This window comes from Canis lupus, chromosome 1 (assembly GCF_048164855.1).
Source record: "Canis lupus baileyi chromosome 1, mCanLup2.hap1, whole genome shotgun sequence".
NCBI classification, from domain to species: Eukaryota; Metazoa; Chordata; class Mammalia; order Carnivora; family Canidae; genus Canis; species Canis lupus.
In genome coordinates this window covers 110,296,299-110,313,232 of record NC_132838.1, presented here as the reverse complement: position 1 = coordinate 110,313,232, position 16,934 = coordinate 110,296,299, and the positions used below count along the sequence as shown (strand labels likewise).

At 64.3% G+C, this 16,934-nt stretch overlaps 2 protein-coding genes and 1 long non-coding RNA gene across 8 annotated transcripts; 1 reads left to right on the top strand and 2 right to left on the bottom strand.

Annotated features, from left to right (window-relative positions):
• Positions 1–225: 225 nt before the first annotated feature.
• On the bottom strand, positions 226–4,344 carry SIX5 (SIX homeobox 5). The gene is made up of 3 exons (XM_072774234.1): positions 3,472–4,344; positions 1,793–2,595; positions 226–1,541 (listed from the first exon to the last, which is right to left on the bottom strand). Exons 1-3 carry the CDS (start codon positions 4,275–4,277, stop codon positions 922–924), a joined length of 2,229 nt encoding a protein of 742 aa, XP_072630335.1. The 5' UTR covers positions 4,278–4,344; the 3' UTR covers positions 226–921.
• An 822-nt stretch (positions 4,345–5,166) lies between these two features.
• Positions 5,167–15,944, bottom strand: DMPK (DM1 protein kinase). Of its 6 annotated transcripts, none has more exons than XM_072774280.1 (15): positions 15,511–15,944; positions 13,146–13,237; positions 12,778–12,861; positions 12,592–12,687; positions 11,872–12,020; positions 11,441–11,534; positions 10,570–10,776; positions 10,222–10,485; positions 9,461–9,546; positions 8,086–8,197; positions 7,174–7,385; positions 6,982–7,079; positions 6,770–6,816; positions 6,398–6,483; positions 5,167–6,060 (listed from the first exon to the last, which is right to left on the bottom strand). In XM_072774280.1, exons 1-15 carry the CDS (start codon positions 15,668–15,670, stop codon positions 5,901–5,903), a joined length of 1,947 nt encoding a protein of 648 aa, XP_072630381.1. In that variant the 5' UTR covers positions 15,671–15,944; the 3' UTR covers positions 5,167–5,900. The 6 variants fall into 6 exon arrangements, with proteins under 6 accessions (XP_072630381.1, XP_072630386.1, XP_072630398.1 ...); XM_072774285.1 differs by having other exon boundaries at positions 6,398–6,487; positions 15,511–15,845; XM_072774297.1 differs by having other exon boundaries at positions 6,398–6,487; positions 10,237–10,485; positions 15,511–15,845.
• On the top strand, positions 5,876–7,827 carry LOC140603758 (uncharacterized). Its single transcript, XR_012006752.1, has 2 exons — positions 5,876–6,342; positions 6,911–7,827. It is a non-coding gene; the product is annotated as an uncharacterized lncRNA (long non-coding RNA).
• Positions 15,945–16,934: the final 990 nt, after the last annotated feature.

Here is a 16,934-nt window from a genome sequence, read left to right as displayed (position 1 = left end):
GGTCCCCTGCTTCCTCAGAACCTGGGAGGTGCGGGGGTGCCCCTTCTGCGGGACCCAGAGGCCCCAGGACCCGCAGCTTCTCAAGCGGTCAGCACAGAACTGACCTCCGGCCCCCGGCCCCGTCAGGGAGCAGCCGTCAGAAAGCTCCAATCTCAGGTGGGCCTTCTTAGGGTTCAGTGTCTCCTTTGGGCAAGTGCTTTAGAAGGTAACACACACCCCAGGAGATTCTAGTTGTTAACTTTATTTTAATTGAAACGGAGGCATAACATATCCTAGAAAAATAAAGATTTATGATACAAACTAGACACAGGGTCAGGGGTGCCCCAGGGGGGAGGGGGATCTTTGGTCTGGGGCTGGATGTGGTAGGGAGGGCTCTAGTCCAGGAGGAGCCTCAGCCGGGCCTCCCCACACACCTGCTCACTTTGCAGTAGGAAGGGCCCAGCCGGGAGGCTCGGTTAGGCTCGGGCACAGGACTGTCTGGCCTCCGCCCTCCGGCTCCAAGTGGTGGTGGAGCTATTAATAGTGTTTTAAGGAGTGACAGGGAGAGGGCTCGAGGGGTTGGCCATCAAGCCATGTGGCAGGGCTTTCAGCTCACAGCTAGTACCAGGTTGAGGGGGGCATAGCCCCCGAGTCAGGACCCCCAAACCTCCCCCATTCACTCGGGGCACAGAGCAAGGAGAGGGCTGTAACAGAGGAGGCCACTGATCCCGAGGACAGTGTCCCCGGGCAGGAGTGGACAGGGGCGAGTCCCCCGGCACCTGCAGGGCTTAGAGAGGTTCAGCGGCCGGGGAGCCGGGCATCTGGGACCGTAGTGTGTGGCATCTTCAGCTCGCAGCTATTGTGTGTGAGCGGCCCCCTCCTCCCGGGCCGTCCTGGATCTTGAGCACCATGGTCAGGAGAGGCGAGGAGGCCCGGCGGGGGTCACAGTTCCAGGGAATCTTCCACAGGCACCGACTGGAGCTGCGTCAGAACCTTCGGCTCGGCCTCCAGCCCCTCATCCGCCTCGCCCCCTGCCGCAGACCCCAGGAGCAGCCCCTCGGGGTCGGGGTCCGGCAGCCTCAGCACAGTGTGGGGGGCCTGCGTCCCCAGCCCCTTCTCTGCTTCCAGCAGCCCTTCTGTGCCGCCGCTCAGTTCCAGCCCTGCCGGCCAGATGGGCATGGCCGCGGGCGACAGCATGAGCCCTTCGGGCGGCGGCGCCGGGAAGCCCGGGAGGAGAGCCGAGGAATCCGCGAAGGGCAGGCTGGTGGCTGCGGCGGCAGTGGCGGGGCCGGGCGGTGGCTGCGGCGGCTGCTGTGCGGAAAGCGGGCCGAGGGCGTGGACGTCGGGGAGAGCGGGGCTGGGGGCCACCGGGAGGGCTCCTTCGGGCACCGAGATGGCCGCGTCTGGCTTCAGGGGCAGGGCCAGGCTGGGGGCAGGCGGCAGGACCTGGGAGACCAGCATGCTCGTGGGGAAGGTGGCGGTGAGGATGATCTTGCCCTGCTGGACGGCCACGCCCGTCACGATGGGGCTGCCGGACACCGGGTTGGCCAGGAGAAAGTTTCCTGTGGGGACGAGAGGTAGGCCAGGTGTGGGGGTGAAGACGACAACGCTCTGGGGGGCACCAGCGGGGGGGGGGTGGGGTGGGAAGGGGACCAGCCAGAGGCCTCTCGGAGCCCCCTTGCGGGTGGCGCCGGGGCTGCGTGGCCTGGGCCTCCTGCCACCACTTGACTCAGGTGGTGCCAGGGAGGGGCTGCCCACCTCCCAGAAGCCCCTGCCCGCACCCACCCTGAGGCCCCGGCAAGGCGAGAGGTACCTGGCGCAGCGGCCGAAGGAAGCTGCAGGGCCGTCACGCCCACCCCGGAGTTTATCAGGTGCACATTGGCAGGGCCCGCAGTGGCCGCCACCTTCACAGGGCTGCCCGGGCCGGCGGCTAACAGCTGCAGCGGCCCCACAGCCTGGGGCAGGGTCACCACCTGAGAGGTGGGCACCACCTGGGGCAGGTTCAACAGCGGGGAGGCGGGGCCCAGGCCTGCCGGGTACCCCGGCGGGGGAGAGAGCGGCACCACTTGGGGAGCGGCCACAGAAGGCACCGGTCCCGGGGGCAGGGGGAAGGTGGCAGCCGGTGGGGGCCCAGGCACCACTTGGGGCAGCGGCCCCGCGGCCTCCTCTGCAGGCGTCCCAGAAGCGGCCACCTGGGCCTCCTTGGTCTCGGGGGCCTCGGGCGGAGCCTCCTCTAGTCGAACCTCCCCGGTCTGCGGGTCCAGGACCAGGGAGGTCTTGCCCTCGCCGGGCCCCGGGGCACCGGGCTGCGGAGGAGGGGCGCCACTGCCGCCCGCCAGCAGCAGGGGGCCCAGGCTGGAGGCCTCCCCGAGGGCCAGGCTGTTGATGATGACGGGGCTCCCGTTGAGGAGCACGGCGGGGGAGCTGCCCGCCGCCAGGAAGCTCCCGTTCACCAGGATGGACGAGGAGGCGGGGCAGGGCGCGGGCGGGGCGGCCCCGGCCAGGAATAGAGAGCCCTGGGCGGGGGCCTCCGCGGCCACCGGAGCCACCCCCCTGTCCAGGTCCTCGGGGCTGCGGCTGGACTCGTCCTCCGTGGTGGGGTTCCCGTCAGACTCGCTGGCCAGAGAAAGGACTGTGAGTTGTGGCCCCGATCGCCGGGGTTCCCCGCTGGCCAGCAAGCCCCTCGCCGCCCCACCTCCTCCCCAGGCCAATCTTTGGCAGCCAAAGGCTTCAGGGGGTCATAGACTCCCCCACCCAAGTTGGAGCCTCTGCAGAGGAGCACTGATCCTGCTCTTAAAGCTAAAGCGGGCGCCCCGGGAGGCTCCTCGCCCGGCCCCTCGGCCGCCCGGCGCCCCGGGGTCGGGCTGAAAGCAGCACAGCGCCCGCCGGGAGAGTGCGGAGGCTGCCGCCCGTCAGTTCCCGGTGCCTCCCCCCCCCCGCCCCCCCGCCCGGGGCGTCAGAAAAGGGAGCGAGAGGCCGGCGCGCAGGGTGGGAGGGGAAGGGCTTGGGTTACAGGGAAACCGGAGCTGGGGAAGGTTCACGTTTCACAACAAAGACAGACGACGGACCACGCTGTTTGGGCCCAGAGGGGGGTTGGGGGGTGAGGAAGAGCCGCGGCCCCGAAAGGCTGATGCCCCCACGCGGGGTGGGGGGCAAGGGCCCGGCCCCGGCCCCCGTTTTCTCAATGCCTCCCGCCCCCCCCTCCGCCCCAGCCACGAACACGGATGGGACAGGGGACGGAGCTCTGAGCGGAGCGGAGGGAAAAGGTTTCCCAGCCTCCGCGACAGGCGCGGTGGGGTCGGGGCGAGGGCCCGGGGCGCGCGCCTGCTCCGTCCACACGTCTCCCTCGCGCCCTGGGGGGCGCCCGAAGGTGTGAGCCGGAGGTGTCCCAGGAGCTCTGCGCGCGGACTCCAGCGGTGGGCATGGGGGGGGGTAGCTGGTGGGTAGCGCGTCCCCGGGAAAGCGGGACCTGCGCCGCCCGGGTCCCCTCACCTCTTGCAAGGCGCGCCGCCGCCGCCCCCGGTCCGATCGCGCTGTCGCCGGTTCTTGAACCAGTTGCTGACCTGCGTGAGCGAGAGGCCGGTGAGCGTGGCCAGGCGGCGCTTCTCGTCCGGCGTAGGGTAGCGGTTGCCGCGATAGCAGGCCTTGAGCGCGGCGCGGGAGCGCTCCTTGAAGCAGTAGACGGTCTCCTCGCCGTCCCATATGGTCTTGGGCAGCGGGAACTTCTTGCGCAGACGGTACTTGTCCACTGCGCCCAGCGCGCGGCCGCGGGCCCGCTCGGCCTCGTGGTAGCGCGCGCGCAGGTAGAGGTCCTGCAGAAAGGCGTGGTGGGCGGCGGGGAAGGGGCGGCTCTCGAGCAGCCGGTAGAGCTCGGCGTACTCGCCCCGCTGGAAGGCCACCAGGGCCCGAGCGCGCAGCACCGGATCGCTGCCACGTAGGCGCTCGGCCGGGGGCAGCGCGCCCAGGAAGCGGCTCAAGCGGCCGGCGTGGCCCGCCTGTAGCAGCGCCTCGCAGACGCACGCCACCTGCTCGGGCGAGAAGCGGAGGCCCGTGGGCGGCTCGGCAGCGGCCTCGGGGGGCGACCCGGGGACGCCCGGGGATCCCGGGCCCTCCGCTCCCGCCGCCGCTTCGCCCGCCCCGGCCCCGGCCGCGGCCGCGGCCGCCGCCTCACCCTCGGCCGCCTGCAAAGTCTGCAGGAGCTGGCGCGCTTCCTCCTCCTCTTCTTCGGTCGCCGCCGCCGCCACCGCCTCCCCCCCGGCCGCCGGCCCCGCGCTCGGCTCCGCAGGCAAGGTAGCCATGTTTTGCAACTTTGGGAAGTTCCTCCCTCCTTCTCCTCCTCCCTCGGGCTTTCCCCAGCCCCCTCCCCCGCCCGTCCCCCCTCTCCGCCCTCCCCTTCGCGCTCCCCGATCTTCTCCCCCGCCGACGACCCCGCGTCTCCCGCAGCAATGCAAGGCCCAGCTCTCCACTTGGGTCTCGGTGCCGGTGTCTGTGTGAGTGCCCGCCCCCCTCCCCGTCTCTCCGTGATTCTCCTTTTGTTTTCCCTCCGCCTCAGGCCGCGCTTTTTGCCTCCCCCCGCGTGTGCCTCAGGCTCAGGGCCTCAGTTTCCCCATCGGGACAACGGAGAAGGTAACGGGCCGTCCGGGAGGGCTAAGGGCGCGAAGCCACCTCCGCCCCGAGACTAAGCTTCTGCACGCCTCCGTCTCCAGAGTCCTCTGAAGGCCCCCCCACTCCCCATCTCGGCCTGCGCTCCGCCCCTCGGAATTCCCGGCTCCGCAGGGGGGCGGGTCTGGCAGGGAGAAGGGGCGGAGGGAAACGGGTTAGAAAGTTTGCAGCAACTTTTCTTGAGCAAGTCTCTGGAACCCAGGCGCGTGGCCCGCGCAGGCGCAGTGGGCGGAGGATGGCCGCGCGCGCAGGCGGCCCAGCCCCCTTCTTCCAGGCGAGCGGGTGGCACAGCTGGGCCACAGCTGGACAGGGGGCGGTGCCTCCCGGTGGCTCGCTAGCCCTCTCTTATTGGCCGGGGGCCGGGGCCACGCCCCTCGCCGTCCCCACCCCCACCCCCAGCCCAGATTCGTCCGCTCGGCGTCCCCGCTAGCTTCCCGCCAGGCCATTGGCCGCCTCCACTCGCCTTCCGATTGGCCCACCGAGCAGCCTCCTTCCCGCAACGCCAAGAGAGCGGACACCGCGCAGTTCAGAGCTTTGGGCAGACGGGAGGGCCTTTTATTTGCGAGGATCGGGGGTGGGGTCCTAGGTGGGGAGAGACAATAAATACTGAGGAATGTCGGGGTCTCAGTGCATCCAAAACGTGGGTTAGGGCGCTGGGGTCCTGGAGCCTGTCAGCGGGTCGGGGGACAGACAGGTCAATAAATACCCAAACTGCCGAGGCGGGCAGGCGGAGCCTGCGGTGGCTCCGAGAGCAGCCTACGTGAGGAGGGCGCGGGAGTCCCCGAAAAAGCGGGGCTGGCAAAAGCACAAGGTTCCCGAGAGCGGGCTGAGCTCGCACTGGACGTTCGCCGCGGGAAGAGAACGTTCTTAGAACGGGACAGCAGGGCCTCGTGCACAAGGACTTGTGGTCTGCGAGCCGAGGGGGCGGGGCAGGCAACACTGACGGCCCACCCCGGCCCTGTGCTGCCTCCTCTAGGTCGCAGTTTGCCCATCCGTGTCGGGGCTCAGCCAGGCCGTAGGAAGGAAGCGGCGTGCCATCCCCCCCGGCAGCGGCTGCGGCATTCCCGGTTACAAGCCTTCCAGGAGCCCCGTGCTCCGACCGCGGGCCCGGCTCCTCCCTCCCCGGCCGCCAGGGGGCGGGCCCGGATCACAGGGCTGGAGCTGGGGCGGAGACCCACGCTTGGAGCGGTGCGCACGGGGAGGCGGCGGGAGCGGCTTCTGGGCCGTGCCCAGGTCACCCAACCCTCCGGCTTGGGGCTCTAGGGTTCAGGGGGCGAAGGCGGCTCCCGGCTGGCGCCAGACCGGGGCGAGATGGTCGGCGCGGGCCACCAACCCAGTGCAGCCCAAGGAGGCGGCAGCAGCCAGAGCAACGGCGAACTGGAGCAGGGAACGCGCCTCCGATAGGTCAGGCTTAGGGACCTGCGGACAAAGGGGCGGGATCAGGTACCCCCCCGCGACACGGCCCGCCGATTGGCTCCTGGGACTCGCCACGCCTCCGCCCGGAGGAGGGTCCACAGGCCTCTGCACGCCGCCCCGCCCCCGCGGGCAGCTGCGGTTGGTCCGCTGGCCAAGCCTTAAGTCTTGTCCGAACTCGCCACTGGCTGCTTCCTAGCGGCCTGTGCTGATTGGCTGCTCGGGCACCCTCCCTCCCCGCGGCGGGCCCCGCCCGACAGAGGCGCAGCTAAGCAGAGGCGGCTGGGGGTACGTGGAGCGAGGAGGGGGCGCGGCGGCGGCGGGCGTGAGCAGCCGGACGTACCCTGGCAGGGAGCAGCAGGTGGCGGCGGTGCATGGGGCCTGGCCCCACCAGCGGGCATTGGCCCCGAGCCACGGCCTGGGGGCCATCTAGCTGGAGAGAGAAGGGACAGGTGACCCGATCCGAGCCCAGCCCGGCCCGACCGCCCTCGGCAGGGGGCGAGAGACAGTGGAGGGAGTCGGGAAGGAATCTAGGGAGATCCTAGAGGGGACCTGGTTGGAGGCCTGGACCGAGGGATATCTGGTAGACGTGGGGCTGGAGGGTGTCTGCCTCCTGGAGCCCCAAGAGATAGGGTAGTCCCTAAGCCTGGATGGGGGTACGGGGTCTGCAGAGGGGCCAGCAGGCTTGATTCAGGGGTAAAAAGAGGGGTCTTACATGGGAAGGTGCATCCGTGGCCCGGGGACTGGGGACCCCCGTGACAGCTGGAAGGAGAAGAGAGAGGCATAGGGCGCGTGGAGGGACGGAGGAGGGCGGTGGCGCGGCGTGCCCCAGCCTGGGCCCCTCGCCCTCCCCCAGGTGTCCACACACGCCGTGGGCCCACCTTCCCCCGCGTTGCCCTCGGGAAAGGAGACGCATGAGGGACTCGCCTGCATCTGCCCCCGCCTGCAGCAGCTCCATCCGCTCCTGCAGCTGCTGGACGCGCGCCTCCAGGTCCTGGTTCCGGGCCTCGGCCTCCCGGAGCTGACTGTGGGGAGGTAAAGGCCGTGAGCACTCCGGACCCGAGCGGGACAGGCTGCTGGCGGTAGAGACCAGCCCGGCGCCCCGACCCTGACCCCGACCTGGCAAAGTTTTGGTTAGCTGTGCGGATGGCCTCCAGCTCCTGGCTCAGGCTCTGCCGTGTGAGCACCTCCTCCTCCAGGGCCTCCTGGAGCTCCCGCAGCGTCACCTGGGTCACCTGGGTCACCTGGGCTTCCACCGCGGCCGCCGCCGCCGCCGCCGCCGCCACCGCCGGAAAGGCCTCCGGAAGGGCCTCCAGAACCGCAGCTTCAGCCTGCGGGCGCGATCGCACTTAGGGCTGCCCGTGGCTCCTGCGGCACCCAGGACCTGGGCTAGGATCCTCCCTTGTCCTCTAGAACTTTCTGGAACCCCACACCTCCTGTGCTGACCCAGTTCTCCTCCTCCCCTAACCAACCGCAGCTCCTGTCCCTGTCTCCAGCCTTTGGTCCTGGCCCTTCCCACCCACCCTCCACCCAGGAACCAAAGGGCTGTTCCTAAAACTCTAGCCCAGTTTGTCCCTGTCCCTCTCCCCTCGGGCCCCTCAGCACCCTCAGGGCAAGGCCTACCTCATCAAAAGGCCCTGTTTGGTTGTTTCCTGTGGGCCTCAGTCTCCCCTCCCCTCACCCTCCACCTCCCACTGCTCCTAGAACAAGTCACCTTACCACCCTGCTTTCCTGTTCCAGAATAAACCTTTGCCTTGAGGCTTTGTCTGCTGACCAGTGGGTATGTTTCTTCCCATGGGCAATCCTCCTCCTCCTCCTGTGGAGTCCCCCTCCTCCCCCACACAATGACTTGTTCTAATTTCTTCATAGCGATCATTTCTGACTGAAGTAATTTTGTCTCTACTGTTTTCTGTCCCCTTCTGTCAAGTGAGCCCCAAGAGGGCTTAGCACTCCACAGCACACAAGACTCCGGAAGCCCTTGCCTGCTCTCCAGTTCGTCCCTGACTGGCCTTCTCCTTCAAAAAGACTCACTGTTTCCTCTGGTGGGGACATTGGGGGCTCCGGACTGGGCGCTTGCACAGGTGGCTCAGGCAATGGCTCGGCCTCCAGTTCCATGGCCGTGGGGCCTAGGACCTCCTCGTCCCTGGAGAGAGGAACAGGGCCAGGGGACGGAGAGCTGGGCCCCCTGGGGAGGTTGCCCATCCCCTGGGTTCAGAGCCAGGACTCCCTCTCCTGTGGTCATGGGAGAGCCAGACCCTGAAGACCCCCTAGTGTGAGGGGAGAGGGGCAGAGAGAAAGGGCCAAGTTGCCAGGTTGGTGTGACAAGTCCCCTTCTTGTTAGTAAAGGCCTGCCACTCACGTGGCCTCATGCCCCTGGGAGCCAGCCTCTCCTCACCTTCTGGCAGATCCTGGGGTCCAGACACCCATGCTTTGGGGTCTGCTCATCTCTCTCCATTGGACCTTTGCGGACTCCTCTCCTTAGGGCGTCAGGACAGGGAGGAGGACCCCACCCACCTCTAGCCACCTCCAAAGACATGGTATTTAGATTGGGTGTGGGACCCCAGGACAATGACTCTAGTCATCAGCACCCCAACCCCTGCCATACCCAGCTGCTGGGAAGGGGTCACAACCTCTCCAGGAATATGAAATTGCAGTAAAAGTGGATGTCCCCTCCGGCCCAGGGCTCCCTCCCGTGTAAACAGGTCTCAAAGGCCCGATCATGAGCCTGGGTGCTCACCGAGACCAAGCCAAAGCTGTTCATCCAGCCTGGGTTATAACAGAGAAGCCAGATCAACTGAGTCCTGCCCCGCCCTGTGAGAATACTGCCCAGTGGCTCACGCTTTCATTCATTCATTCAGAATAAGACGTGGCATTTGCTATACACTGTCCAGTAACAAAACAGACTAGAACACAGCACATTCTCACAGTTGTCAGGTATGAGTGCGTATATGTGAGCCAAGGACCATCGTTGATGGTGGGCTTCCTCTTCCTTGTCCAAATGTTCTAATTTACTTGTGCAAGCAAGGTATTGTTTGTGTAATTAATGTTTCTAAAAGGCTTGCGGTTATACGAGTGGTCCAACGAGTTTGTATTCCTTTAAGAGTGACTTAAAAAAATTCTTATTCTTGAAATTCTTATTTTCTAAGATTCTGAGAATTCTGATTCTCATGACTGTACTAGAAATCAAAAAGTGGAAGGTTGGAAGCTTCTGGAAGGCTGAGTCTGTGGCTCTGAGGCTTTACAACTGAATCTGTAATTTTGCATTACTTATAGTCTGAGATTTCAAGGTCCTACACCTCTGGAGTCCTAATAGTCCTTGGTCCCAAGGCAGTCAAGTTCCAAGACTGATCCTGCAATTCCACTGGGTGTTGCCACTCCTCACAGGCTGCCCAGGGGCAGTGCCTACCTGAGGGCCATGCAGGAGTAGGAGTAGCCCACAAATGGCAGGTGGACTCCCAGTGGCATGCCTTCCCGCATGTCAGACAGCGTCTCCTGTACAAGAGAAACACAGATGTGGAGTGACCGGTGTTCGTCAGGGCTGGTCTCCTGCTCCTCACCCCACCCCAGCTTGGAGCCTATCTGAAGTGGCCCCTCCCTCATTTTCTTTCAATATATCCTATAACTTCCCTCGGGACACTCTCCACACTGTAATTATATACTTCTCTAGGCTGTAAGTGGATGAGGGTGGGACCAGGACTGGCTCGGTCCCTGTGTGTCCCCAGCAGCACCCAGCACAAGGCACCCAAGCTGAACACACACTCAGGATAGCTTGTATCACAATTGAGAGAAGGCCTAAGAGAGATTTCTCCACAAAACAGTGCTCTCCTGCCTCTCACTTCTCATCGCTCCAGGTCCCAGCTCAAATAACACCTCCTCCAGGAAGCCCTCCAAAACTTTCCATGCTGAATCCAGGAGCCCCACCCCCTGCATTCCCCCATCTCACCTCTGAACTCTCTGGGGAGTCATTGGGGACCAGTCTATGTTCCCCACTAGACTGTGAACCCAGGTCATCGCTGGGTTCCCAGCGTGGGGCAGGTCACAGAACAGGTGCTCTGAGGGAGGAATGATTTCAAGACCCGAGGAGATGGGTACTATTCTAACCCCAACTTTATGGGTGAGGGATGGAGGGGGGATACCCTCTGCCCAGCAGGGGTTGCAGGTACCTACCCCGCCCCCGCTCACCATGGCAGTGAGCCCATCTTCCACCACATCGAAGTTGCACGTGTCAGTGGCACCCTCAAAATCCGGCGTAAAAGGGGGCACGCTGTCTCGGAGACCGTCCCAGTCAAGGCCAAAGAAAAAAGGATGATTCTGGAAATCACCTGCTCCGTCCCGGCCCAGCCGCGTCTCAGGGGGACACAGCAGTTGCTGGATGAGGTCTCGAGCCTCCTCAGGGACCCCCGCATCGACCAGCGGCAGAGACAGGTGCTCCTGCACGAGGGAGAGGGAAGGCGGGGGACGTAAGCCTGGCAGTACATGTGGAGGGAGATCAGGGGTTTCTCTGGCCGTCCTCACCTTATAGTGCACGATCTTGCCGTAGGTCTCAGCCGTGGAGTCGGCGTAGAAGGGCGTCTGCCCGTAGAACATCTCATAGGCGAACACTCCCAGCGCCCACCAGTCACACTCCGGCCCATAGCTGCCCATCCCAGGCCCACCGCCTACGGCCTGCAGGATCTCGGGGGACAAGTAGTCCGGAGTGCCCACAGCCACCAGCGACCGCACCTGAGCCAAAAGGTCCACAGCTGGGCTCGGCCCCGCCCCTCCTAGCCACGCCCCGAGTGCTTGGTCCCTCCCCTGGCCTGTTCTTTTTTTTAATTTTTATTTATTGGGATCCCTGGGTGGCGCAGCGGTTTGGCGCCTGCCTTTGGCCCAGGGCGCGATCCTGAGGACCCGGGATCGAATCCCATGTCGGGCTCCCGGAGCATGGAGCCTGCTTCTCCCTCTGCCTGTGTCTCTGCCTCTCTCTCTCTCTCTCTCTCTCTGTGTGACTATCATAAAAATAAAATAAAAATAAATAGTAAATTAAAAAAAATTTTTTTATTTATTTATGATAGTCACACAGAGAGAGAGAGAGAGAGGCAGAGACACAGGCAGAGGGAGAAGCAGGCTCCATGCACCGGGAGCCCGACGTGGGACTCGATCTCGGGTCTCCAGGATCGCGCCCTGGGCCAAAGGCAGGCGCCAAACCGCTGCGCCACCCAGGGATCCCCCCTGGCCTGTTCTAACCCCGAGCCTCTCACCCTCTTTCCCCCTCCACATCTATGGGGCCCCCACCCTAACTACCTGTGCGCCTCAGCCCTGCCCCCGCACTCTGCACTTCCGGTCCCCCCACCTGAGCCCACTCCTCACTGGGGGCCCGAGTTGCCTGAAGCGGGGCACCGCTCACCGTTCCATCTGCCCGCAACTTGAGGCAGGAGCCGAAGTCGGCCAAACGGATGTGGCCACACCGGTCTAGTAGGATGTTGTCGGGTTTGATGTCCCTGCGCAAACGGAAGGTAAGGGGGAAAAGTGAGCCTCTCCCATCCATCTCACCAGGCTCCACCCCTGCAGGCCCCACGGCCAAGGTCCTCCCCTCTTAGGGAGACCCTGCTCTCCAATTGTGGCCTCTCAGGGCCCTACCCCTCAACCCCCCTTAGGGGATTCTGAACCCCACTCCTCGGGTCCTGTTCCCAGTAGACCAATGAGTTCTCCCCCCGGGCCCCGCCCCCTCTGGGCTCCAACCTCTGCGGTACCCTGCCCCCCACCCGGGTGCAACTTCTGGTTCCCTCTCTGGGCCCCGCCCCCCAGTCCCCGCCCCTCAGCCCCTGCGGCGCCCACCTGTGTACATAGCCCAGCCGGTGCACTGAGTCTATGGCCATGACAATCTCGGCCAGATAGAAGCGCGCCATTTCGGCCGGGATCCGCTCCCCAAACTTGCTCAGCAGCGTTAGCAGGTCCCCGCCCACGTAGTACTCCATGACCAGGTACTGGCAGGGGGCGTGTCATGGGGGGTCAGTCGCACCCCTCGGCACTGACGGCTGACAGCCCGGGACAAAGACTGCCGCAGATGCCCCATCCCTGGGCAGGGATCCCGCAACCCCAGCTCCTAGAGAGCCCAAGAAATCTCCCAGGCCAAATCAGAGACACACACCCTCCCCCCGCAAAACCTAATTCTCCCAGGATGTCACTAGACAGGGAGAGGGGAAAAAGCCCAGAGAGTTCCCAGTGGCCAAAGTACAGAGGCTAGATACCCTGCCCAGGGCCCCCCATATAGATTGTAGAGAGTTATCCCAGTCCAGGTAAGAGATCCTCCCCCCCGACAGTGGCATCTTTACAGGATCCCCCAGAATCAGTCCAGGAAAAAAACAGTAAGGGACATCTCCCATCCCAGGAAAGGAAAACCAATTCCCACCACACCCAGAGACACCCGCAGCCATTTGGAGGCAGCTCCCAAAGCCTAGAACTTCCTCTCCCTGAATCTGCCTGGTTCACTGTCAGCCTCACTGACAGCGTCAGGACTAGGTCGGTCTCCCTAGTCCCCCCTGGCCTGAGGCTCACCAAGTAGTTCTCGTCCTGGAAGGCGAAGTGCAGCTCCGTGATCCAGCGCCGGTCCCCGTTCACCAACACGTCCCTCTCTTCGCGGAAGCACGACACCTGCGGGGCACCCAGAGGCACTTAAGTGGCAGGGAGCGGGAGCCAGGGTGGGTAATCCTAGCGCCCTGCACATCCAGCCCTGGCCCTCACCTCGCCTCTCTTCAGCATGTCCCATTTATTCATGATCTTCATCGCATACACCTGGCCCGTCTGCTTCATCTTCACCACCGCTACCTGAAGGCCGAAACGGGGTGACTGGGGGGGCGGAGATGGCAGGCGCAATCCCCGGGCTCGTAGGAATTTTTCTCCGCCCCTGACACAACCAAGTCCTGGCCCCGCCCCACGGCTAACGCCACGCCCACGACCTCAAGCCCCGCCCCCGCCCAGCTGGTGTAGGCTTTCTCAACTCGGTCATTCATCAATTTCTAAGGTCCCGCCCCAAACCCCTGGGTCCCGCCCACAGCACGGAAAGTCGTGTCGCCTGCTCCGCGGGCCTGCAGCCGCCGCTCCAGGCTCACCTCGCTGAACGCCCCGCGTCCGATCACCTTCAGAATCTCGAAGTCATCCCTCTGCAGTCGGGCCTCCTTAAGCCTCGCCGCGATGGGCTCCACTGGGGGGCGGGGGAGGTGAGAACCGAGGCTAACTGGGACTGACCCGGGAGTCAGGAGGACGTCCCACCCCCTGCCCCTCAGTCTCCTCCACCCCCTCCCTCGGTCTCCTCTCCCTCATTTTCTCTTCTCTGTGTCTCTCCTGGGACTGTCAGCCTCCCGAGGGCTTCCCCACAAAAACACTAAGTGAGGTTTGGGGGACCCCAAACTGCCCTCCTACAGAAAAATGTGGGATGCCTGAGGAACTCCTTTAGGGGAAGTGCACTGGACAGGAGGGACTCTAGTGGGTGCAGGTGGAGAGCGCGGGCTCTGGGAAAAGGAGGCTCTGAAGAAAGGAAGATAGTAAGCTAGTCCTCAGGCTGCCCCCCACCCCGTTTCAGGCCCCACCCCTACTCCCGCGGGAGTGGGAGCGCCGGACAGGCCCCCCACCCCAGGGTTCTCAATCTGTCTCTGATCCTGTCCTGGAACATTCAGTTTAGTCCAGTACCTCCAGGTCTATTTAGATGCTAGTGGCTTTGGACCACACTTTGGGAAACACTGGATTTGGGGGTGGGGCCCCGGAAGAAACAGGAGAGGAAGACAAAGGCAGCATGGACCCAAATTCCGGGCTCTAGTGCATTCGATCTATCCTCATCTCCAGGAAGCGGGCTTCTCTAGTTGCCCATCATTTGCGGGTGGGGAGATCAGGGCTGAGATGGGGTGAAGAGAGTAGCCCGAAGTCCTACAGCTAGGAATGTTCAAGAGGGCAGGTGGGGGGGGGGGGGCGGAAGGGGCGGGTGGAGGAGAGACCCGGCCACTGGGAGAGGGAGGCCCGGGAGGTGGTGGGGGACTTAGGGGGGCAGGACAGAGAGAGGGAGGGGCTCGGGGGACAGTAAGGGGAGACAGAGTGGGCCTATGGCAGGTTCCGGGAGAGTGGGCCGGCAGGGAAGAACCAGCCAGGGCCCAGGAACGGGGGAGGGAGGAGAGAGCCAAGACGTTGAGCCCTTTTAAGGCAGCAGGAACCCGGGCCCCCTCCCCCTCCCCGGCAGCCTGACAGGGGAGGGGCCGCAGGATGCTGCTCGGGCCACAAAAGGAGTGCTCCTTAAGAGAGAGCCAGACCCCTGTCCCACGCTCTGGCCTCAGTTTACCCTGCTAGCTCAACTTCATGCTCTGCAAAGTTAAGGCTGAGAGAGTTACTAAGGGCTGGGGGAGGTGGGCAGAAAGTTCTTCCAGGGGCTGAATGGCCTGGCCTTTGGTCTCCACCTTCCTATCTGAGAAATGGGAGGGACAGGAGCGGGGCCTGATCAGAGAGAGATGAACACAAGAAACGAGGGAGAGGGAAAGGGCAGGAAGGCAGAGACATACAGAGCCCAAGGACCAAGAGCAAGCCACCGAGGCATGAACCAGTGCAGGGGCAGAGTGTCAGAGTGTCAGAGAGACGGAAAACCAAGTGAGCCTGAGTCCCTGGGGGGAGAGGGTGAGGGCAGACAAGGCCAGAGGCTGAGGTGGAAGCATCTTCCCTCCAGACCGGTCTCCAGGGAAAGACCTGGCCAGGAGGGACTTTGTGGGAGAGTTGGAAGGTCAGAAATCAGGAGAACAGGGGCCCTAGGATGCTGGAAGGAGTCAAGGTTGCCCCGTGTAGACAAGAGGGAACAACCAGGGCTGGGGTGGAAAGTGGGTACACCCAGAGGAACCCTAAACTATTTCTCCTCCATCCAGGGGGTGGGGGTGCTGGGTAGCGCCTGTCTGCAGAGCTGGTTCTCCCCCAGGGCCTGAGTCACCGCACCCTCCCAGTGCCTGGGCACCTGTTGGGGCAGCTGGAGAGGCTGGCGCCAAACACCTGCCCATTGGCCGCGCCCCTGGCAGCTGCCCCATGCCGTCCCTTCCGCCTGCCCCAGTGCTCTGGGAAACCAGGGTGGAGGGCCATGGGGCCCATTTTGGTGGTGGGCGGGGGGGGGGGTGTTCCTGGCATGTCTCTACGCCTAGACTTTGGGGAGGGGGCACAAGAGGACCATGGGAGGCTGTGCCCAGTCCAGCCTGACCCAGGGCTCCCAGGTCATGGTTCTGAGTCACGGCTGCCCTAGCCTCTGCTGACCCCAACCAGCCCTGCCAGGGTGCACAGGGGTAGGGGCATGGCAACCCTGGGACCCAGGCCAAGTTTTGGGCTCCTGAATGGGAGGCTCTCCCACGTCCATCTTGCCCCCAACTATCAGCCACTGTGCCCGGACCCATCTTCTGCCTCTGCCCTGCCCCCACGCCCCCCCAACCTGGGGCACCCATGCAGGCAGGCACTCACCCCACTGCAAGAAGTCGGCCACATACTTGTCCTGGGCCAGGTCGGAGGCACCCAGCTCCTGGTGGACGCCCAGGAGAAGGTCGAGCAGGGGCTCCAGCCCCAGGAAGCCAGGGTCCAGCACCAGCTGCTGGAGCCGCCTCAGCCGCACCTCGGCTGACATGTCGGCCAGGCAGCACCATGGCCCCCTCCCCGGGCCGGGGGCTCGGGGTCTTCCCGTTATGGGGCCTGGCAGCCCCTGTCCAGGCCTTGGGGCTCTGGCTGCATGTCTGCCTGTCCCCAGCTGTCCCCTGGGCCTCTCTGGCCACTTCTCGGCTGCTGCTGAGGCCTCCTCCCCTTCTCCCCACCCCTGGGTACGGCCCCCTCCCGCCTCCCAGCCTTAACCCCTCATGAGCCAGGCCCCCCAATTCCCTCCCCTCCGGGGCCCCTCAGAAAGCTTCAGAGTGAGATGGGGGTGGAGAACTTCAACTCTTGCACTATGCCTGCCCCCCCAAAAAAAGGCGGAGCACAGCAGAAGCTACAGGTGTGGCAGATGCCAAAGATGAGCCCTCCCATTCTGAGGGGGCCAATTGAGGTTCAGGAGGATTGTGTAACACCCCTCTCAAGCCCTGGAATTGGGGTGGGGGAGAAAGGGGTGAGGCCTGGGAAGGGGGGGGCAGGAGGCCAGGGGAGCTTCGCGGGTGACTCAGCCGCAGATTCAGACTTTGGGACGGTTTAAATTTAGCCCTCAGGCCCTCTGCTTTACACTGACTTTTTTTTGGCAGGAGGTGGGGAAGGGGTGGTGAGAGAATTGGGAAGGGAGGCCCTCAGGAGCCAGGACCAGGGGTGACCCGCTGGCCAAAGCCTCGGGGGGAGGCAAAGGAGCCCCCAAAATAGCTCCTTGGACCCAGGCCGCACAGCCACATTCCTGCCCAGGCTAGGATTAGAAACAGAAACATTTCGGGGGGTGGAGGGCAGAGCGGGAAGACACCACTCCCTGCAGCTCCGGAGAGCCAGCCTTGAGGGCTTTTTGTTGTTCTCTGTAGGGCTGAACAGTGCTGGGGTGGGGGGGCGGCCACGATCTCCAGCTGGCTCTGGACGCCTGCGCCCCAGGGGCCAGGAGGCCTGGAGGCAGCAGGAGGCCAGGAGTTCTGCACACTCTGGGCATCTCGCGAGTTACCTGGGGGACCCATCTGGGCAGACCCCCCCACCCCCTGAACTGACCAGTTCTGGCACTTTCAAACAACTGGGAAGGGGGCCCTAGGGGCACTCTCCTCCGTTTGCGGCTCCGTCCTTCTCGGTACCCAGGCCGCACGAGCTGTGTGCCTGGAGTGCGTCCCTCCCTAGCCTTCAGTTGTTCCTGCATTAGAATAGAGCAGGGCGGGCACTAGGCTGGGGAGAGGTTGGGCCTAACTCTTGCTTTGGTTGAAGCAGCCGGATTCTAGGAC